The sequence below is a fragment of the Pan paniscus genome, chromosome 19 (assembly GCF_029289425.2).
Source record: "Pan paniscus chromosome 19, NHGRI_mPanPan1-v2.0_pri, whole genome shotgun sequence".
NCBI classification, from domain to species: domain Eukaryota; kingdom Metazoa; phylum Chordata; class Mammalia; order Primates; family Hominidae; genus Pan; species Pan paniscus.
In genome coordinates, this window is record NC_073268.2 from 68,263,835 (window position 1) to 68,288,602 (window position 24,768).

Genomic DNA, 24,768 nt, shown 5'->3' on the forward strand with positions numbered 1-24,768 from the left:
GAGAAGAAAGAGACCAGAATCACCATTGTTGGTATAAATCTCAGCCAAGAGTAACCCTCTGGGGCTGGTAAGGGGCTCCTTCCCTGAGTATATGATGGTATGGAGGGCGAATGTGCAAGCATAGTCAGGGCTCTGCCTGCAAGACAGACACTAGTTGTGGGTAAGGTCAGAGGAAGGCAGAGGTTTGAGCAGGTAAACAACATCTGTTAAACACTTAGGCAGGCAGAATCCCAATACTGTGTTGCCTCCTTTACATGTATAAACCCTGTTGGAGCCCTTGTTACCCTGAGTCATGGATTTATGGCTTATCTTCCCCTTTAGACTGTAGGCTCACCTTTGAGTAAGAATCATATGTCAGTTATCTGTTTATTAACCACCCAAACTTGGTGCTCAGCACAAGGTAGGTACTCCATAAATGCTATTGAACTGACCAAAGTGGGGCGTTTGCGTGCTGAATTAACCTTGTACTCACCATTGTTATAGAGCTCATATATTTTTATCCACCACAGCTTTGTTGAAGTCACAGATTCACAACTGTTATGCCAACTGACTGTTATTTCTAGACACTTCAGTGAGGAACTTATGGGACGATAAAACTAGTTCAGTCATATCAAGTTCTCTCCTATTTCACACATCCATAACCTGAAAAAAATCTCAGTAACAAATTGAAGAACCCTCTTAACTTTATAGTCAAGTAATAAGAGGTAAGGGGTCCATTGTTTGCCACAAGTACCCACTCAGATAAAGTAGGTCATCTGGAGCCAGATGTTAGAGCCCCAGGTTCAGTTGCTTAATCCACAAATTCTCATGACTCTTATCCTTTTCAACAGAGTTGGAGTTCCCAAAAGTTTAGAAAGTGGAATCATCAGATACCAATCTTCTCTACCAGAAAGACAAAAGGCTTTAGACCTGTTAAATTCAGAGGATGAGGAAGTCATCTTTTAGTTGTCCACTGTGTAGAAACCCTTGACCTTATAAATTCAAGCATCCCCCATGTTTCAGGCATCTTGAGAAACCCTTACACACATTATTACACTATCCAGTTTGTAATTGTCTCCCTCTTCTCAAGCAGATACCAACAACAATTGATATATACTGACTCAACATGCACCAGACATGACCATACACACATTACCTCATTATGCAATTTAATCCTCAGCAAACCTCACAAGGCTGATTTAGTCCTTATCTCCATTTTACAGATGAAGAACCCAGGGAGCTGAGATGGGTAGGTAACTTGCTGACAGTCCTACCAACAAGAAACCACAGAACCCAGACTCAAGTCCCATCAATTCTGACTTCAGAGGCCATGATCACACTTGCACACCTTACTGCTTCCCATGTAGTAAGGTTTACACATATTATCTCAATTAAATTTGAGAGTGAGGAAAAGTTATTTTATATCAACATGTAAGGGGACAATAAAAATTATTTCCTGTGGTTGTCTTAGAAGCAACAACCAACTCAAAATAGGGCCTTGAACACATTAAAGAAAGAACGTGACGACAGAGAAAATAACATCGAAAAATGTGAGGCAGACACACAACATTTTGCAGTGACCACCCAGTTCTACCCATGGGCATGTCAATCACTTCAGAGGATGTTCTCTTTACAGGTTGTACTAACTTAGCAAGACTTCTTATTACCTGGAGAGAATACCCTTTATTTCTCTAATTCCATACTCACAAGGTACAAGAATATAATTATAAATGCAACTTCTGAGATATCTTGAATATAACAGATTTCCTAGGAAAAAAGTATGTAAACATTCTATTTCTTTAAAAGGGACATCCTCAATTGTAAGTATTGAATGCCATTTGTCAATATTGTTTCACATGAACATAGCTTGTGCCAATGAAATTGTTATATCATTAGAAACCTGGTCATTTCTAGATGAATTAATCAAGTTCGGTTTCTATGTTCACTGGGCCATAGAATAGATGTGCCATAGTAAATTTATTAAGTTAATAATATTCATTTCTGAGGCTATTTGGCAGCCAGTTGGCTTTTTCCTGGGTCACCCACTCTCCCTTACCATGCCTGCTTTCCTCTAACTGCAAAGCCTCACGAGTACTTATAATTGCCCCATCATACAAATGAGAAAAATGATGCTCAGAGGGGTTTTGTGACTTGCTTAGCTCTGCACAGCTGGTGTAATAGACTCTACAGAAGGACAGGAAAAGAAGGCATAGAAGCCAAGAATGAATGAGGTGACCTGGGACTCTGCTCTTTCTATTTGCCACCAACTACAGAGACCTCAACTGACATCTCCAGCCCTCTGTTTTCAGTGCCTGAGTAGAGATTGCACATTGGCTCCTGCTGAGAGCTTTATTTCTTATTCTCACATCTGAGCAGTTAAAAATACTTTGAAATATGTCACCTGCCTTCCCTTCTATCCTTGCCTTTTGCTTGCTTTTTCTCTTGCCTCTCTTTACTAAAGCAGCAAAAGCAAGAGGACCATTAAAAGCAAGAGGACCATAGTGAGGGTAAGAGTAGTGGGAGGAGACACAGGGACCCTCCGCCTTGCTTCTGAACTAAAGTCATAATATAATCCTTGCTTTAATCTGTATTCAGTTCTCTGTCCTCTGCCCCCATGCTGACAGGATCCACTTTACCTGGTATTTTTAGCTGATACTTGGCCCGATGTGCTAAGTCCTGGCCATGGATGCTGCTAAAGTGACAGCATGTGTTCCAGCAGCTCCATTGCCATGGTCAGTCTTTTCATAGTTTCTGTTTCATTAATGTTAAGAAATGGCTCTTCCTCACTTAACCAAATGTCAGCAGACACAGCTTCGGCCCTTAATCATCCATCCCCCTGCCCCTGAGGGCATCCTATAGATTGAAGGACATTGAGACTGCAGGCTCAGATGGAAAAAAAAGTACTCTAATTGCCCGTTACTTAACAAACTTTGTATTGATGGAGTATTCATTGCACACATAAATTAGACTGCCTCACCTTTTGCAATGTAAAATCCTGGAAATAATGCTAGCCTTCATTCTACTTGTTTTTAATAAATAAATTAAAGAATTAATGTGTACTTACCTGGAACAAAGCTTCCCTGGACCACCTCCTTGTATGCCCACCAGCCTTCATGGATTTTTGGTGAATTCTGTTGAGCTAAAGGAAAAGCAAAGAAGAGAGATTAAGATGATAGTAGAGAAGCACTGTGTCCCGGCTGTCCGAGTAAGAAGGGTGAATATCCATAAAATAATCCTTTTCTACCCCAAAGTCATACTACAATAGAACCTTCCTTCTCCCTTCCCTTTTTTTTTTCAAATAGATCATTGATCGGTAAATATAAAAAAAATTTTTATTGAAAGTTCTCTGATATTTTAATTGATGTTAAAGAGATAGTAATTATGTATTTAAGTCCCCTGCTACCTGTCCTCATCATCTTCCCCATACACACACACACACACACACACACACACACACACACACAGTGCTCCTGCTGAAATTGAGGAGACAGTAGGCAGATCCCATCCATGTATGTCCATGGAACCTTTGTTTTGGGAGAGATTGAAGTTTGCTGAGGTAGCCAGTCTGGAAGGCTGAAAGGTATACCCAGCCAGCTTTCCTTAGGTCCCAGGAAAATGAAAACAAGAATATAAATAACTGTGGTGGAGGTTTTCGACATCACAGGCAAAAAGGGCAGAGGGCTCAAGATAATGGAAAATATCGTGGAGATCTGTAAGCTCATGCTGACATGACCTCAGGGAAACCCTTGAATTCATGACAGTTGACAAGTGAATTGGGGCAATGCCATTACACATGCACGCAAACCCCAAAGTATACATGATACATAAATTTATGCTTATCCCTTTATTAAACTACATTCATATTTCAATTCCCAGACACATTAGAAGAAAATAAGTGCATCAATCATATTTGTAATTTGGCTACTATTAATGTTAAATCTTAACTTTTTTCTTTTCTTCTTTAAATCTGGTGGGGGTTTTTTTCCAGCCTTCCTCTTCAAAGTTCTAGGGAAAAGACTCATCATTCTGAGTTAGAAAGAATGGGTATAAGATAATGGGTTTGAATGCAAGGCTTTGCACAGAGAGAAGATTTACTAGATTTCTCTAGTTTCCAGATAAGCTTGGACCGTTTAGCTTCAAGTCTCTTCTTATAGTATAGTGAAGATACTTTTTCTTCCTATGATATTAAGAGCCCTGAGAGTTGTATCTTTGTGGTTGAAGGAGATTTTCTGACATAGGATGAGTGAAACTGAAGCCCACTCCTTCTGGAACTGACAGTGGGCTTAGGGGACTTTAAAAACAAATAGAAGAGAGACAAAGAGCTTATTTAAGACTCTGGAAAAAATAACACCTTTAAATTTGCCCAGCACAAATCTCAGGCATGGACACTCCAAAGTATCCTGGATTTCCTGGTATTCTTATTGCCCCTGTGGTGTGGATAGAGTTCAGACATTTCCATAGCCCTTGAGGAAGATCCCGAGGTCAGCTGAGTTGGAAGCCAATGCATCTGCTCTGGGACAGCAGGCAAAGGAGGAAGTCACCTCAAAGCAGAAGCCAGAAAGGTTCTGTCCAACCAGGGTGTCAGGTGGAAGATTCAACTGAGACTCTGGGAATTTGCAGCACCAGGGAAAGACAAGGAGATTTGAAGTCAGCCAGGAGGTCTTTAGACCCGACCAAGCCAAGAAACCAAATCAAGGTTTGGATATGGCTGCAAAATTCCCCAAGTGGGTAGACAACATTTCTCTAGAGTTCAGAAAGGGTTCTGATTCTTCCTCTGGGTCTTAGTATTGCCTGACTCACCCTCCTTCTCCCCCAATTCATTAGACAGTCATCATAGGAGCCAGAGGAGAATCCCAAAGGCTTAGAAACCTGTGAGATCAGATATCTAATGGCCCTCTTATGAAACAACTACTTTGTAATGCTCACCTTGAGTATAATTAAATAAAATTCACAGACAGTACAACCTACTAAAAAACAACAACAAGAAAACCAAACCCCAAACCTGATAATTCACTAAACTTCAGCCTAGCTCTGCTAGACATGTAAAATGTCTCAAGCCTGGGAAAAATGCATGTTTCTAAGATCTTAAAAGCCTTGAACTATAAACATCACCTAACAGCTTTGCATCAGAGATAAGCCAGGACTGGTTTTCCTTATCACAGGCAAAAACTTCAGAGTTTTATAAAAACTCACACCAAATTTTATCCAGTCAGGATTACTGACTGTCATCAAACAATTTAAACCATAAATCCAGCCTTCTCTCTTTATTCTACGAGACAGACATTGGGGAAGCTGCATTATCTTGCATGTGTTTCATTACCCCAAATAAATATCCACTTAGCACTCAATTTTTGTTTTACATTAAGCTTTTTACCTAATTATTTTACAAAAAAATTTTTACAGTATTTACACATCACTTTAAAAATTTAATGTAGTGCTTTAACTATAAATAAAAGAAATGTAATTTATAATAATATATATTTCAATGTGAAAATGCTTGAGTATGATACACTAGAACAGAGATTGGAAAACTTGTGCCTGCTAGCCAAATATGGCCCATTGCCTGTTTCTGTACTGCCCAAGAGCTAAAAATGAATTTACATTTTTAAATGGTTGAAAAAAAAGAGTTGAAAAAAATGTTTTGACATGTTAAAATTATATTACATTCAAATTTCAGTGTCCATAATGTTTTATTGCCAAATAGCCACACATATTTATATACATATTCTCTAGAGTTGCTTTCTCACTACAATGGCAGAGTGCAATAGTTATGACAGAGACCATTTCGCCCACAAAGCCTAAAATGTTTCCTCCATGGCTCTTTACTGAAAAAATTTGTTGAGTGCTAATTTACATACATAATTTCAAAAGGAAAAACAATCAATATAATCAATATAGTGCTTTAACTATAATACAAGGGGGAAATACAAGGAACATAATGTAAAACAAAATATTATATATTGCAATATGTAAATACCTGGGCATGGTGCACTAGAAGATAAAATGAAGAAGTTGGATGCTTAATTAACACAGACACAAATAAGAACTTCGTATTATATTAGAGATTCCAGAATCCACAAGTGGCATTGCTCTCAATGGTATGTGGTTTCCCAAAATAGTGAACTCTTGGGAAAGATTAGAACACAATTAAGTACCACCTTCTCTTGATTTACATGATCTTTGCATTGCTAAAGAACCAGGTATAATAAAACTTTGTAAGACATGCTTTGTGTGCATATGCAAAATGGAGTTTGATTGGAGGGTCAAATAAATAAAACGGTTTTTCCAATCACTTGAATGTCTGTTGGGACATGGGATAATTTATCGTTGTTTCTAACTATCTAATATGTTGCAGAGCATAGCATCTCTGTCCCCCTTTAGTTGTTGCTAATTGCCACTCTTTCATTATAACAATCTTAAGTGCCCTCACCCATTTCCAAAATATTCCCCCAGAAATGGTGACATCCCTATTGACAGTCACTGACCTAAAGGTGCTATTTATAGTACTTACATGTGCTAAAAGAGGATAAAATGAAACATTATGTTGAACACTAGAGGATAATGCTTTGTCTAAGTAGGCAAAAGATACATCTTTCTCCATATATCTGAATTGTAGTGTCATATGGAATACATTTGCCACCCCATTATATGTTCAAATATTTTTTCTACTCTTTCCTGCCATTTGACCATATCATTAAGAAACTTTCATTTCTACAAGGGATAAAGCAGTAAGGAAAAAAGAGAAAGCATACATGCGTGTTGTCAAGACGGCAAAAAAGGGAAAGCTAACTCTAATAAAACCTGAGTAAGATGACTAGGTTCTCAGATTTTTAGATGCATTCCTAGTCCCTCTTTTTATCTCTCTTTCTTACATGTGCATAGCTTCCACACTCCCCTCTAAGGACAACCTATCAGTCGAACTGAAATATCAATTTAAGAAACATCTATCTAGAAGGAAGAAGAAAGAAGCCCCTGGGTAAGTAAGAGTATTAGAACTGACAAGATTATCACCAAAAGCTTCTGTTCCATCCAGAAAGTTGCAAAACACTTTGCTCTTCCTTCATCTCCAATCATTGCTTCTTTGGCTATCACATCCATTCAGAAGCAGAACTATGTAAGATTTTAGCAGGTAATAAGACAATCAGACCATCTGAATAAAGCCTATTGTAATAGTAGAACTGCAGAGCTCCTGTTAGCTGTCTTTGATGTGCATTGTGAAGAACCAAATTCACCCTCCAAAAATCAATCAGCTGGAAGAGCCCATCTGATGTCTATCAATTACAAAATTTAATGGCTGCAGACTAGAACTGAAGAAAATAAAGATGATTTATGTAATGTTTTCAAATTCCCTTGGATGCTCAGGCTGGCCTCATACTGTTTGGTAATTTAGAAAGACAGGATGGCACATTTAAAAAGGTACCTCACTTAAAGTTCTGCCACAGTACTACAAGAAGTTTATTATAGATGGATCTCCTAGAGAAATACAGGATTCTTATTTTAATGCCTCCCACCAGATCCTTGGTAGTCATCTTGTTGTTGTTTACATGTGATTTGAAGTGAGTGAAGAGCTGATTGAGAATTCCTCAGAGCAAACAGGTGAACAGAGAGCCGCCTGAGCTTTTACAGCATTCTATGCTCCTCTTTGCCTAGGTATGGATCAGAATTTTTTAATGTGCAACCAGCCCCTGGGAAAAATCCAGGTGTCTAATTAAAAAAATTGTGTTGACAATAAAAATCGTCATCACTGCCAGAGGAAAAGATATACATAGCAAGGAAAAATCTATTTCAATTTTATTCTCGGTTTATTTTTCACTGTGGCAGTTTGAGAACTGATGATTTTCCAAAGGAAACTCTGAATCTCAGAATTTTGAGAGACAATGTTCATTGCTCCAATGGCTTCTTATACAAGTGAGCAGAATTATCTTACATAATTCTACTTCTGAATGAATGGGATAGCTGAAGAAGTCATCATTGGGGATGAAGAAAGAGCAAAGTGTTTTGCAACTTTCTGGATGGAACAGAGGCTTTTGGTGATCCCTTCTTGCACAGAGAAGGGAACCTCACTTACAAGAGGTTGGGGTCTTAAAACAGAGGTCAGCAAATTTTTTCCATAAAGGGCGACATAATACATGTTTTAGGCTTTGAAGCCCATACTATTTCTGTGCCAACTGCTCCACTTTGCCATTGTAGCACAAAAACAGCTGTATACAATATGCAGGGGTGTAGCTGTGTGCCAGTACAATTTTATTTACGAAAACAGAGAGCTGGATTTGATCTGTAGGCCATAGTTTGCTCAGTCCTGTCTTGGATCTAAAAGATTTTTGTTATCCAGTTCTGTTTCTTACTTAAATGTTCAGAAGTGAGCTACTTTACAAAAAAAAAAAATCAGAATGTTGAAATATATGGGTTTCTAATTACATGTGCCTGATATCTGATCAGTATGTACTGCAGAAGGTATCTATCATACTAAATCTTTTCCAGATCTGAAATTGGTCACCAGCATCTACATAAAATTGAATATTTCCCTCTCTCCACCCGATTTCCATTGGGCTAAACCACCAAAGCTGGTGGAGCTTTATACAAACAAGGCCTACAACCCATGCTGGGTTTTTCAAACCAGTCAATAAAGACCTGAACAATATCTTGATCCCCTTTTGTTCTTCCCACAAGTCCATAAACTCTCTCAAGCAAGTATGGGCCTGCCAACCAACTTAAAAAATTATGTTCATATACCCACTGACCACAAATACAGGCATCACACCAACAAGTCTTTGGATCCAGACTAAAACTTCCCAAAGATGACGTGATCTGGCCTGTGAGTAAATCCCTATCATTAACAGAGCTTACTGCTCCAAGTCAACTAATTTAACTAACTTAGGTTCAGAGAAAACATAACTGCGAAATACCTCCATTTGGAAATTACAGTGGTCTCTTGACCTGGTGGGAAACAAGACTTAAAAGCAACATCTGAGATAGCACAGTTGAGGTAGGGAAGGAAATGGTGCAATAGGGAACAGAAGAGCCCTCACAAAGAGATCCAGCTGGGGAAGGGATGTTGCTTAATAAAACTCCACCATCAGTCAAAACATACCAAACCATAAGCACATACATTGCAAAAATGAGCTTCCAAGCCCTGGGTCAGTACAATTATACCTGTGCCAAGTGGTCTACAACTAGCAAAGATGAAGCCAGATATAGAGGAGAGGCAGAGTACATACACTGCTATGGTTACTTCATTTTAATGTAATGGTAGAAGCCCTGAATGGTTGTTTCCCTCAGAAATTGCATTTCTCCACTGGAGGAGGTAATTCAAGGAGGAAGGTACCAAGTCTACTGACCAGGAAACAACATAAGTTGGAAGGTAAAAAAGTACTTCTAACATTGGATGCATATCCATGACATCACTTCTTTCCTTGCATGGCCAATTTTGTGTTCTAAGTGGGAAGCAGGAACATTGAGAAGTGCATGGATCATCAGAAGAAACATAAATGACTGCCCCATTGAGCTGCATGGCACTCACTAGACTAACGGGGATAATGCCCTTCCTCAGGTGCTTGACTTTTACAACACCCGGAAGGTATTTTTCTTCTGTGCACTCTCTGTATTATGTGTGGTCCTACATTCTAACATTTAGATAGTGCCCCACACTATCTGTTTCCATATCATTCATTTCCACCTAACCGTAACCTTCCTGAGGTCAGAGAATATATCTTATTTTAAAATTCCATTATTTGGCCGGGTGCGGTGGCTTACTCCTGTAATCCCAGCACTCTGGGAGGCCGGGGCACGCGGATCACGAGGTCAGGAGATCGAGACCATCCTGGCTCACACGGGGAAACCCCGTCTCTACTAAAAATATAAAAAATTAGCCGGGCGCTGTGGCGGGCACCTGTAGTCCCAGCTACTTGGGAGGCCAAGACGGGAGAATGGCGTGAACCGGGGAGGCGGAGCTTGCAGTGAGCCGAGATTGCGCCACTGCACTCCAGCCTGGGCGACAGAGCGAAACTCCGTCTCAAAAAACAAAAACACAAACAAAAATTAGCAGGGTGTGGTAGTACATGCCTGTAATCCCAGCTACTTGGGAGGCTGAGGCAGGAGAATTGCTTCAACCCGGGAGACGGAGGTTGTAGTGAGCAGAGATCACACCACTGCATCCCAGCCTGGGCGACAGAGCGAGACTCCGTCAAAAAAAAAAAAAAAAAAATTCCATTATCTATGCAAAAGCTTAGTACATAATAAGTGCCAGAAAAATATTGGGTGAATGCCTGATAAACGTGGTAGTGAAGTTGTATATTATACCAACTTGCAGTCCAGCTCACACAATCCTTGGGAGGTTTTAGTCTCTATCCAAAGACTTGTGGGTGTGACGCCTATATTTGTGGTCAGTGGGAATGTAGACAAAAGTGGTTTCAAGTTGGTTGACAGGCCCACACGTGCTTGACAGATGGAAGAGTACCAGGAGCTGACACCCTGCCTAGGGAAATCAAAGCCTTAGCAAACCCACTTTTATTTAGCACAATGTGTTTCATTTAAAAGCAAAGGGGAAGATGTGTCATACCTGGAACTATTTACATCTCTGTCTTTCTTTGCTTTTCCTGAATTCGCAAGACAGGATGAAACTCATTTCTATCTCTCCATCCTATGTGAAAACCCCACTTGCCATACAAACTAGACAGGACACTCAGAACATTGAGAATTGAACTGGTTAATGGGTGACAAAGTGACTATTTCCAAAGAGAGAAGATGGGTATGACCTAGAATCACCTTTCATGTTGGACCAGACCTAAGCAAGCTGACAAAATTATATTTGTGTTGGGAGATAAGAAAAAAATATTGATGGCGGGTAGCCCGTATTACTTTCATCTAAAATGCTTAGCATGATACTATTTTTAAGAAGCTCAAGGCCAGGCGCAGTGGCTCACGCCACTAATCCCAGCACTTTGGGAGGCCAAGGTGGGCGCATCACGAGGTCAGGGGATAGAGACCATCCTGGTTAACACGGCAAAACCCCGTCTCTACCAAAAATACAAAAAATTAGCTGGGCGTGGTGGCCGGCGCCTGTAGTCCCAGCTACTCGGGAGGCTGAGGCAGGAGAATGGCATGAACCCGGGAGGCGGAGCTTGCAGTGAGCCGAGATCGCACCACTGCACCCCAGCCTGGGTGACAGAGCGAGACTCCATCTCAAAAATAAATAAATAAATAAAAATTAAAAAAAATAGAAGCTCAAAGGTAACTAGAGTTGAAAATCATCAAGAGGAAAGTCCCTATTATGGCTAATTCTCAGCCTAGTATTCTAGAATTTCTGCAATTTGGGTTTACCACACATTTAATATCATTTCTCATAAAATTTACAAGAGTCATTCTTCCTGCTGTCCCCAAGTATACCACGTTTATTACTCTCTCCACACCTTCACTCTGCCCTTTTTCCCCCCGAAATTCCTTCTTTGTCTACTTTTTCTTGACCTGGTCTTACTCAATTCTCAAAGTCTCTCCAATTTACACTCCTTTCAAGAAAGGCGTACTGATCATTCCAACTCTACTGTAATCCCTAACTTCCCTGAATTTCAGAACTTTAGTGTCTATTCCTCATTTGCCATTCCTGTTAATTCAAGAAACATCTAGTGAGTAACTATGATTGTCAGTAAGTATTCTAAGCATTGAGGGTACAAAGTTCCTGTTTTCCATGAAGTTATTAGGTGGGCGCAAAAGTAATTGTGGGTTTTGCTGTTAAGTAATGGCAAAACCATTAACAGCAAAACCCACAATCACTTTTGTGTAAACCTAATACATTCTCCGGGAGGGAGACAGAGAAAAGGAAAGAACTGAATTCAAATATATAAGAAAAATTGGAGAAAAGTACTCTGTGATATAGAGGGTGAGGTAGTAAAGTGACTAGAAGAACATATGAGATTGTATGACAGTGATGGTCTCTGAAATTATGACACTTAATCAGAGATTTAAATAAAAAAAATTGGCTTCATGAAGATCAGCAGTGGTAGTATTTCAGGTGGATTCAAAGACTGAAAGTTGGCAGAAATAAGTTCGGCTTCTTTAAGAAAACTAAAAGTGGCCAATAGGTGTGATAATAGTAGATACAGGGGAAAGGCAGGCTAAAAATGAGGCCGGACAATGTAAGTAGCGGCCCAAGAGAAAGGTGGTGGTGGCTTCAACTAGGGCAGTGCTGGTGAAAATAGAACATCATAAGATTTAGATGAAGCATGGATAAGACTTGGTAATGAACTGGATGAGAGAAGTTGAAGACTTCTCTCAAGGAAAACTCCCACCCTTTTTAGTCTGAGTGACTAGATGTTGACAGTTACTGAGATGACCAGGGAGACTGAGGGAGTAATTTGGGAACATCTTCAGTCTCCTCATGGCTGCAACACTTTCTTTGTATATTTTTAACATATATTTTGCTATTACTTCTCTCTCCCTGACTAAATTAAAGCTGTCTCAAGGGTAAAAATGTTGTGCTTTGTCTTCCATAATGCAACACATATTGTAGGTACACTGGCACAGTGTTTGACAAATATTTGCTTAATAAATCTAGGAAAGGGAGAATGACATGTGAACCTCCATTTATAAATGTTATTTACAAGTTTTATAGAAATATTCACTCTGATGACTACCCTCTATGATTTCCTTGGAATAAGTTTAATGATAAAAGTTCCTTAGAATTCAAAGAAGAGTGTAACTCAATAATAGTGGAACACAAAAGAAAAGGGACAAAAAGATTACCTCCAATCTCTGTAATTTTAAGAGGGTAGCTATAATTTTGCTTCTTTCACCAAACATTACGTCTTGTTTTTTCATTCTTATTTTTAATGTACAGATACTAGTTATTTTAGTAGCTATGCCATAATTTACCAATTATTCCTTCCCTATTGGTTATCTAGTTGTTTGAATACTGCACTTAACCTTCTCAGGTACAAAGCTTCCCTCACTCATCCTCTTTTAGACCTTTCTTTAGCACAGTGAGCCAAAATCACAGTCAAGGGACAGAAGTATATATGTTGAGTTACTTTGTAAAAAATGTTATAACAATCTGCATTGCCACAAAAGTATAAATTATTATTTCTCAAAGGAAAATTCTGGTGGTACTTTCAGGATAACTACATAATAAAATAATGCTAACCATTTAAATATAATTTTGACTTCTGACAAATAGGCAACTTAAGAAGCATCATTAGTCTAATGAATGAATCTGTTCTGCCATCAGCTCATGAGATGGACATTTCATAGAAATCTATTCCATATTTTTACTATTATTTATCTGTTTGGAATCAGGTATAGATTTATTCTCTGTAAATATTGTAGCTCCTTTTTGTAGTAGAGTGTATTTATGTTTTTAAACAGATGGATGAAACTTCAGATCCCAAGAGTACAAGTCCATGCCTAGGTTCATGCAGCCTCCCATAAATCATAGCAATAAGGAAAACGTGTATGTGCTATATTCAGAATGCTAGGAGCATACTGATATAATAACTCCATTTTAAACTACAATTGGAAATAAACTAGTGGTAATTCCTAAAATCAATGGGTTAGTCAATTGTGGGGTTAATCTCATGTCACATAAAACTTTCTATCACAGCTGAAATCTCTGAATGAGACTAAAATCTCCTTGTATCTCTCTTAAGCTTGAATTCAGCAAGGCTAAATGCAATGAAAAGAAAGGAATCCAGCAGAATTGTTGGTTTGGGAGGCAGTGTGAAGTGATGGAAAATACATGGCACCCTGGGGTTAAATCACAAATTTGCTACTAATTGTGTCACTTTGGGTGAATTATTTCATCTCTTTTTAAAAAATGTTTATTTGTATAAATTTAAAAAGTACAAATGCAGTTTTTTAAATACAGATATATTACTTAGTGGTGAAGTCTAGGCTTTTAGTGTAACCTTCACCTTAATGGGTATATTATACTCCTTAAGGAATTTCCCATCCCTCATCCCCCTCACTCTCCCACCCTTCCAAGTCTCCAATGTCTATTATTCTACTATGTCCATATGTATACATTTATAGCTTATAGCTCTCACTTATAAGTATTTGTGATATTTGACTTTCTGTTTCTGAGTTATTTCACTTAAGCTAATGGTCTTCAGTTCCATCCATGTTGCTGCAAAAGATGTGATTTCATTCTTTTTTATGGCTGAGTAGTATTCCACGGTATGGATATACCCCATTTTCTTTATGCACTTACCCATTGATAGAGACTTATGTTGATTCCATATCTTTGCTATTGTGAACAGTACTGCTATAAACATATGAATGCAGTTATCTTTCTGATGTAATGATTTCTTTTTTAGAGTAGATACCCAATACTGTGACTGCAGATTGAATGGTAGTCTATTTTTAGTTACCAAGAAAACTCCTCTAAATTGGGAGCCAACTTGTGGAAGAAAAAAGATAGCCCTCCCTGACTGAAAAAAGACTTCAAGAGCCTCTGAGGACATTCGTGCCATTTGTGAGTCAAAGTACAGTCACTGAAGAAACTTGGGGAACAGAATATAAGACTTGCAGCAGGAAAACAACTGATTCAGGCAACTCATCCAGGAAACATGTGGTCTTTGCTGGGACAAAGCCCAGAGAAATCCCAATGCCCGGTAGAAAAGTAGGCGAAATGACCTATTAAGTCAATTTGCCATGGTGGGACATAAAGCCACATGCAAACCATAGGAAAAGGCCAGGGCAGATTTATTTTTTATATATATCATAGCTCAACATATTTTTGTCCTTCATTCTGATTCTGATCCACACAGCATTTGCTGAGCATGCACTATATGACAGGTGCTGTCACATACTTATAAGTGGTAGAGCCAGTGAATTATGACCATATCTGGGCTTTCCACACAAGCCAAACTGGAGTTTCATTATATAAATAAGCAAGACCAAACTAAAATTTGGAACTTGAATTGTCTGGAGAGTTGTATCTGAGATTTGAGGACCATCCCTATCTCAGCTATTACTTCAATGAGGATGATTATCAAATGTATATTCCCCACCTGGATTTTTTATTCCAGTTCCATGCAAGCTTTTCAGCAGCCTACTAATTAGAATACTGCTATTTTCCAGGACCTTATGATCACAACTGTCTTCTGCCCCTGTGGCAAAAATAGTGCTACTAAATCTCCCAATATTTATTTCCCCTTCTTCCTTAACAAGGAAGACTCTGGTTTTAGTAAGACATCACAGAATACAGACTATATAGCCCTATCTCCTTTGTAGGTAGATGTGGACATGTGAATAAGTTCTGGTTAATGAGATGTTAGAAAATGTATAAGAGTTCCAGGAAGTGCTAAAAGAAAATGCTATGCCTCTCCTCACCTCTTCCAGCAAGCCGGGATGTGGACATCATAGCTAGACTTCAAATAGCCATCCTGAACCATCATGCAAATGCCTTATTTTCAGCATCAAGATAGAAAGAGCTAGGATCCCTGCATGGCCTACATTTATAAGATATAAATAAATCCCCATCTTATTTAGACTTATCCATCACTCATAGCTGAAACTAATCCTAGCTGATACACACTTGCCTTCAATACCCATGGAGTGAAGACATTGACTCTACTTCTGCTATAGCTCTAATCCATTCTTTCCTTCATATTTCTACTGCCTAGACACAGATCCTAGACAAAGGCCCTCAGTGATTACTTAAATGGCCAATTATAGTGGCCTAATAAATGGACTCCTATGTCCATCCATGCTCCCTGCTGCGGTCTTCACACCTCCTGCATGATTATGTTTCCTGTTTACAGCAGCACTGTGTCCATGTCGTCTTCAACTTTTGAGGGGCAGTGAAAGACATGCACAGAGTCTTCCTATGAAGCTCATTTACCAACTATTTACAAAGCCAGGTCCAAACTCATTGACCATCTTTCAAGTCTCTCTGCAAAGCCCTTCAATGACTCCCTATTGGTTACACGATAATGTGCAAGTGTTCCAATGAAACTTTCAACAAACTGTATGGTGTGGTTAACTTACCTGTTTTCCAAAACTCATCCTATCTCCTTTGGGCGTCTTTTCTCTGTGCTCCCATGGCATTTATTATATACATTTACTTATAACATATATATTTTTCTTAAATCACCTCTTCATGAGATTGTCCTCCTTTCAGAATAGGTGCCCTGCAAATGTATTTGGACTGAAGTAAATTTAGACATTTGTTTCTCACTGACCAACCCTAGTCAGACTGAACTATCTGCTCTTGGTGATGTTTGCCATGTGCTCACACTATTTACTTTTACTGGAATATCATATTCTTTACTGTATATCCAAAGTAAACCAATATTTCAAGTGTTTGCTCAAACACTACCTTCTAAAAACCTTCCGTGGTTTCTCCAGATAAAAGAAAGCTTTATTATAATCTCTGAAGTTTCTTACCATATTGAATACAATTTATCTCATTTCAGTCCAATTCGATATGATTCAATTCAATCAAATCCAGAAAATATTAATATTTAGAACATACTCATTATGTTTGCATACTCATTCTAGGTCTTTATTTTGGAGCGGTTTATAGTGCAATGAGAAATAAGGGGATGTCTTTAATATATTCTAGGCTAAAGTGTATGCAATATACAAATTAAGATAATGATAGTGTTGACAATGCTAGTTTACCTGCGATAACAGGCAAACTCTAAAATCTCAATGGCATAGTACAAGTTTATTTCTCATACATATAAATTTCCAAACTGGTTTTCCTGATTGGCATGTAGCTCTCCAAGTCAGGGCCCAGGTTTCTTCTGTCCTGTGGCTCTGCTATCTGCAATACAAGACTTCAAAGGCCACTATGCTGTGTAGGTCAAGCCAGAATGGAAAAAAAGCGTGGAGGATTTTTCAAAAGTTGTTTTCCTGGCTTAAACCTAGAAATAATATTCACTACTTCTGCCCACATTTCATTGACTAGAACTTGGCCTCTTTAATACAACTAAATGTAAAAGGAGGCTAGGGAAATGTAGTCCAGCTGTGGACTACACAGTGGTGTTGGATTGGATAGAACTGAGGGAAGTCTTGTAGAATCCCTCACACACAATGACACTGAAGAGAATTTGAAAGTTTTCCACTCCCTTAAAATGGACCAAGGAGTAAATATTTTTTGGAGAACATGCAGCCAGAGTGGTTATAACTTCTAATTTGTCTAGAATATTCTATTTGCATTTGTTGTCCCAATATTGTTATAAAATGGGGTCTCAAAGATGTCCCAGCTTAGATGATGAATTATGTGATCATCTCTACACTTAGCAGTCTTTTCCACATGCAGCTTTAGCCATTTTGAAGACTCTGTTGTAGGGCATTTAGGTTTCTACCAGATTATCCACATATTGACCCATATTTTGTCTTGTGTGTTTGTTGCCTAAATGAAATCAAGAATGTGCACCTTCTCTCAATCCTCCTACAACCTGTCTCTTTCCCCTGCTTTCTTACTCACCATTTGCTAGCCAATAAGTCAATACAAAAAACTCAATTGGCTGCAGAAGACACAATTGCTAGAAACCTGATGACCCAGATACCTTTTCTTGTATTTAATTAATTAATTAATTATTGTTGAGACAAAGTCTTGCTTTGTTGCCCAGGCTGGAGGGCAGTGGCCTGATGTCGTCTCACTGCAACCTCCGCCTCCTGGATTCAAGTGATTCTCTTGCCTCAGCCTCCTGAGTAGCTGGGATTATAGGCGTGTGCCACCACACCCAGCTAATTTTTCATATTTTTAGCAGAGACAGAGTTTTGCCATGTTGGCCAGACTGGTCTCAAACTCCTCACCTGAGGTGATCCTCCTGCCTTGGCCTCCCAAAGTACTGGGGTTACAGATGTGAGCCACCGCACCTGGCCCCTTTCCTTGTATTTAAATGCTAGACAAAAAGAGGCAAATGTCAAGAAAATAAGCTTATTAGAGGAATTAAAGGCTGAGTGGTAGAAGGTATGGAGAATGGTTCCTTCTTCCCTGAATAACTTTTCTTCAACAGCAAATACTCAACACGACTCCCTATGCTGTCTTCAATTCTGTTCTATACAGTGAGAATAGCTGCCGGAATGAGTTGTATTACAACATATTGAATATAATAAGTTATAATTATCTTATACAGAAATTATTTAATTACATTTAATTTTCTCCTAAATATGAAACAGCATGTTCAGAAAAATGAAAATACAACATAGAATTATACATGTGAAAGGGAGATTTAAGACAGTGTTTTATGCTCCCCTTATTTATCAGATGGGGAAACAGAGTCCTAGAGGAATAAAAACTTTCAGAAGAGTTAACGGTAGGAGCCAACACTATGAGGGCTCTGGTGACCAAATTGCTGCTCTATCAACTACATACAAAAGGATTTTAAAAGGAGCTGAAGGCCATTATCCTTAGTAATAGGACCAGAACACCAAATACCACATGTTTTCACAAGTGGGAGCTAAATGATGAGAGCACATGGACACATAGAGGGGAACAACATGCACTGGGGCCTATTGGAGGACGGAGGGTGGGGAAAAGGGAGAGGATCAGGAAAAACAACAAATGGGTTCTAGGCTTACCACCTGGGTGATGAAATAATCTGTACAACAAGCCCTCTTGACACACGTTTACCTATGTAACAAACCTGCACATGTACCCTTGAACTTAAAAAAAAAGTTTAAAAAAAAGTCATAAAAGGAAGAATTAGTTGTCAGCTAAACAGAACATCTGAATTCAGTTATTTAGGATAATTAGTTCAGCAGTCAGCAAACTCCTAAGTTTTTAAATATCACATGCAGTCATTCTACCAAAGAAATGTGTACCAATGAGATTCTGTCTTGTTGGCTTATAGAAAAGTGACTCTAGAGGAGTATGTGCACCCTGTATAGGAAAATTGAGTGGAAGAACAGTTTGGCAAGCTCCTGGGTCACAAGTTACAGTAAGCACCTTTTGTTCTTCCATTATTCACCTCCAGCACTCTACCACATAACCTCAAGATCTACTCACTTTGTACATCAAAGACAGATTATTACAAATGAAAAGAATGAACCAATAGGAACTGCTTTCCTTGAGATCCCCCTCTAAAAGTTAATCTTTCAAGGAACAAAGGAAAATGCACTTCAAAATAGGCATTTTTCCCCTCAAACAATAGGTTTTCTCAAATTTCTGAGAATGCCAAGAACACCATATTTTTGTTATAAATGTTACATGCCAGCATATGATTACAAAAGCAAGAAATGAAAAGAAAAAAACCCTTACACTTTTTAAAATCACAGGTGAGGCAGATGCCATTTGTAAGAGCTACAACATCCTTAACTTTCAGAAAAGAAAAAATTACCAAGCACAAAAGTGAAAAATATACTATAGATTATATATAAATCTGTCAATAAAATGCTTTCATCATGGTGGCCAGGTTTCACAGATTATGCTTTGTTTAGAAAGTAAGCAATTCCATCATTAGGCTAATGCTCCACAGTGCTACAATTCTACTTCCTTTGGAACAGGCAGGATCACGTAATCACGAATTTCAAAAGGTGGGCAAAACCAGACACAGAAAACGTTCCACATGCTGCTGATGCAAATGTTGTGCTCTAATTTTCAAGGTCAAAAAGATAGGATAGGAAGATTACAGAAGTGTGCAAGAAATACACCAATATTGACCTTAACTGAGTTTTTGTGTCACTATATGTACACTTACTATGGTGTTCAATGAAAAGATGCTGGTCTTGGTGAGTGTACAATGTGTGAAAGTGTCACCACAGGGACCAAGGGTGGGCTGGCATTAGGTCTTGGACTTGAGTTGGATTCCAAGGTTTTCTTAGCAGCCAAAAGTTAGCCAAGAGAAGAAATAAAAATAGCTAACATTTAAATAGCTTTTATAGGAAGGCACTGTTCTAAGCATTTTATATATGTATTGACTCATTAAATTCACATCAACTCTCTTTTGTGTTACAGTATTCCTGCCTTCTCTGCAGGGGATTATGTTCCAAGAACCTCAGTGGATGCCTGAAGTCTCAGATATCTGGTGACTATTTATACTGTTTTTTTTCCCTCTATACGTAGACACTTATGATAAAGTTTAATTTACAAATTAGGCATTGTAAGACACTAACAATAGCTAGTAAACAATAGAACAGTGATAATATGAAATGTATATATATTTTATATGACATTTATAATATGCATATTTTAAAACTCTCAAAACTATAAATTTTATGCATGCATGCATATGTGGTAAAGTTATAAAACCATGGATACATATTAACTTGGAGAAATTGGTTCTCTATCTTGAGAGGAAGGGAGAGATGGGGAATACAATTGGGAAAGGATACACAGATTACTAAAATTTTATTTATTTGAAAATATCAGAAACAAATATGGCAAAATGTTAATATTTGCTATTTTAGAATGATGAGTTATTAGTATTTCACGTATTCTCAGTAGTTTTTCCAGTATGCTTAAAAGAAGCCATGATTTTAAAATAGGCAAGGAAAAATAGGTATAGTTGTAAACAAACAAGTTATTAAGTAACTGTAAAGGTGTTTTTAAAAATTAGCTAGAAAAAAACAACCTCAGGAGGGAAGAGTAAGATAGATAAATCAGTAAGATAGAGATCGGGAGAATCTTCGTAGTTCAAAAGTGATAGGCCAAGTAGGCGTCAATTCTTAAATAGATGTAGTTTTAATGAAATCCTAATTCAGTAACATTAAGGGATTCTTCAGTAACTTAAAACTGTTTCCAAAATTACATGGAAGAACAAACAAGATTTTTAAAAAAGAAAATTCTAGGGACTTACTTGTAGAGATATCAAAACTTTATAAAGTTATAATAACTAATATGATGAGGTATTGATAAGTAATTGACAGATCAATTAAACAGCATTGATGATGCTGAAATATTCCCTAGCATATTTTTGTATAAGATATAACAATGTAAATATCAAAATCTACAGCAAAGAAGTGGACTATTTAATAATTACTAAGAAAATTGGCTAATTGTAACAAAAATTATTATATTTGTCATAATATACATCCTGGATAGATTTAAAAGTTAAATGTAAAATGAAAATTTTAAAATAGGTAAATAGAATATAACTATTTTTTTCTGTAAATAAAGCATCTTTAAGTTAATGTAGGTTCCTCTTTGTCCTAAACCTAAGGGTTTTTTATGCATTCTAGGTAGACCAGCAGTCTAACTCTCACAGAACATTCAGAGAAATTAAAATAAATTCTGCCCACACCCCTACATGAGATGAACTGGAACGTGGTGTAAAACTGGGTTACAGATCTATGTAGATTATCTGATGATCTGGGCTTCTTTAAAGGAAAGATAAGTGGATACCCCAGGGGAGTTACCATGAACCAAGGAAGACAAAGATTTATGTAAATAGCTGCTGACTACACACTCTTTTTAGTAAACTTACAAATAACAGGATTTTGAACAATACAGCATTAGCTAAATATATTATGGAACACTCACACTAAGAAATATTAAATAATGTTTTTTGAAGATTATGTAAAGACAGAAAAATCCTCACCAAAAAATACTATCTGAAAAAAAATCAGGATATAAAAAAGTATATAAAATATGATCCTAATTTTGAGAAGGAAAAAATATCTGGAAGGAAATACAACCAAATGTTAAGTGAGGTTATTTTCAAGTGTTATGATGATGAAGTGAAGTTAATTTTCTAACCATTATTTTCCAACTTTTTGTAATGTGTATTTTTTATGATTAGGATAAAAATGGTATAAAAATTTTTAAAAAGGCAAAACCTCCCACTGTGTGCTGAGCTTCCCCGAACCAGTGACCTAGATTTCACTGAGGACCCTAACAACTTCCCAGTGGTAAAAATAATGAGTTTTCCCAACATAAATATTTCATTTTCAGTGGTATAGATGGGAGCAAGAAAGCCCAAAGGACATTGACCGTTTCTGAGCATAATTTCTCACTCCCGCACATTGGCCACTGTGCTGCTGGCTAAACAATTTCCCCCCATTCTCAGTTACTCGTTTTGCTCATGCATAAAAGATACATGTTAAATCAGAGAAACCACCCTAAGGGTGATTGATGAGGAGGACAGCCTGGAGAGTTACTTCAAGCTCTAAGCTCAGGGAACTTGGTAACACTTTGGACTCAATTTTGATTTGCAGTTGTACAAGACAATGAACATTGCTGTTGGAGGGGGACCTTGCTGTATACACCAGAATTCAATTTAGCAGGAAATGGCAAATGCTTTAGGGAACCCAAAGACCATCTCCATGATACAGGGTTTCCTAAGAGGGCTGCACAATGAAACGAATGTGCCCTGGAAAGACCTGCTTTCTGCATAGCCAGTGAGGTTTTATAAGCCATGGGTAAAATGGGATAAATGTTACCTTTGAAAAGTATATGCTGCCTATGCTCTTCACATAGGGCTTCTAAATCACTACACAAACTTCTACATACCGATATATCTTTCTGTGGGAGGGATGAGTTAAAACAACCTGTCTGTCTCTGTATTTGTCCCTGTCTCCTTCTGACTCTCTCCTTTGTTTCTCCCTCTTTGTGTGCATTTCTATGAGTGTCTGTCTGTATTTTTCTCAGTGTCTATCTCTGTCTCATTCTCTGTATAACATTCCTTCTTTCTTGTCCACAGGATTTTTTCTTAAAAGGGAAGGGGACTAATATAGCATTTACTTTTTCTGGCACTATGTTACTTTATATACACTATTTAATTCAAGCCATTCAGCAATCCTAAGAGGAGGAAAAACGTTTTTAAGAAAAAACCAAAAACTTTTCTTATAAATCAGGAAACTGAAGCTCACAGAAGAATTTTGTCCAAAGGCCACCTATTCACAGAAAATGGAAGATGGCTGTTCGGTAATGAGTCCCCGTGGACCCCAGAGTAACACCCTTCTTAGTATGTGGACATGCTTGCAGAGTGCACCTTCTCCGTGATACAAGGCTATTCTTCCTAATCCATGGGCTGGGAAATCCATGGCCTAAGATGTAAACTGACCTAACCCACAGGTATAAAGGCAGCAGAGCAACCAGCCCTCCATCCTTCCCACCTCCATTCCTTTCCTGCCAGCTCTCTTTTTCACTTCCTGCAACCTGATTTTCATTCCTGAGACAAAATAAATGTATCCTTCACAGAGTTTTCTGATGTTGAGGACCCAATGTCCTTCACTCAGTCCTTACTGTACTTGCTCTCTGAGGATTGAATACCATGGAGCTCATCTTCTTAAACTGCTTTTTCCTTAGCTTCTGTAAGATAATATGGCATTTGATTTCTATCTATTCTCTGTAAAAAATAAAAGGTAAAATAATTTGTCTATGTAAGTCCTCACTTAATGTTGTTGATAGGTTCTTAGAAACTGGGACTTTAAGCAAAACAACCTATACTAGGTCCTTCAATAATATCATTTCCTTCAATGTAATGTTTTATCATGTTGACGAGAAAAAAAATTGGTTTTGTTTATATGTTGTTTCACTTAAAGTCTGTTTCCAAGAATCTACTGGTAATATTAGTGAGGACTTACTGTTCATATATGTATATATGTGCAGATACATATGTACACATACATATATCAGGGAAGTAAAGAGGACATAGTTGGGGAAACCAAGCAACATAGAGATGGGCACATACTAGCTGCTTAATATATTAATTTATTGAATTAATGAATTAACCAACTCATAGAATTATCTCCCAATCTTCATCTAAGCAAATCTTTCACTCCAGCCAGCTAGAAAAGTGCCCCCTATAAATGCAATGTGTTTTCTTGCTCACATTCATAGACCTCTTCTGAGGTTTTTCCCTCTTTGTACAAATGCTATTTACATCCTGACCGAAACCATCACCAACCTATGGAAAATCTCCTTTGTTGCCGCGAATTGAAACAACTCTTCCTCTCTAAATGTTTATGACAATGTTCACCTATTTAGCAATTTATCCTTTGCTTCCCTGTGGGGTTTTTAATCATCACTTAACTTTTGTGTTGTTATTTCACTCCTCTCTTGTTGTCACTGCCTCTTCAACTAAGAGAACCATACTTTTGTGTCTTCATTGTGCCCCTCTAAGAGAAGATGCTAGTATAAATAAATGTTTAATTTATTAATATTTTGAATGCAAGAGACCAGTGCTCCTAAGTGTTGCTAGCTTTTATGCAGTAGAATGGAAAAGAGGGTAATAACTAAATTTTCTGAGAGTCTCCTCTGTACTAGATGTTTTGCACGTATATCTTGTTTCATTCTCACCAGAAATTTATTAGGTAGTTTTTACCTTATTTATACATAAAGACACTGAAGTTCAAAGTTACTTGATCAGGGTCATTCATCTGGTAAGTTGGAAAGCTGGGGCCTGAAAGCAAGATTCAGCTCTGAAGATTACATCCTTAAGATGAGTTCATGTCCTTTGCAGGGACATGGATGAAGCTGGAAACCATCATTCTCAGCAAACTATCACAAGATCAGAAAACCAAACACCGCATGTTCTCACTCATAAGTGGGAGCTGAACAATGAGAACACATGGACACAGGGAGCGGAACATCACACACTGGAGCCTGTGGGGTGTGGGGGCTGGGGGAGGAATAACATTAGGAGAAATACCTAATGTAGGTGATGAGTTGATGGGTGAAAACCACCATGGCACATGTATACCTATGTAAGAAAACGGCACATTCTGCACATGTAACCCAGAACTTAAAGTATAATTTTAAAAAAACCTAAATAAATGTATAAAGCAAAAAAAAAAAAAGATTATGTCCTTAAAATTGTGTCACACTAAACAATAAAGTTTCTAGAAGAATACATAGGAATGTATCGTCAGGAAACTGGAGTAAGCAAAGGCTTCGTTAGCAGG

General features: G+C 37.9%; 1 protein-coding gene across 1 annotated transcript in view; it reads right to left on the minus strand.

Annotated features, from left to right (window-relative positions):
• The window catches only part of CA10 (carbonic anhydrase 10), a 534,680-nt gene that overhangs the window by 446,583 nt on the left and 63,329 nt on the right, over positions 1-24,768 (minus strand). The window contains exon 2 of the mRNA XM_008970621.4: positions 3,044-3,118. Coding sequence (XP_008968869.1) covers positions 3,044-3,118 — 75 coding nt within the window. The remainder of the gene's footprint in view (positions 1-3,043; positions 3,119-24,768) is intronic.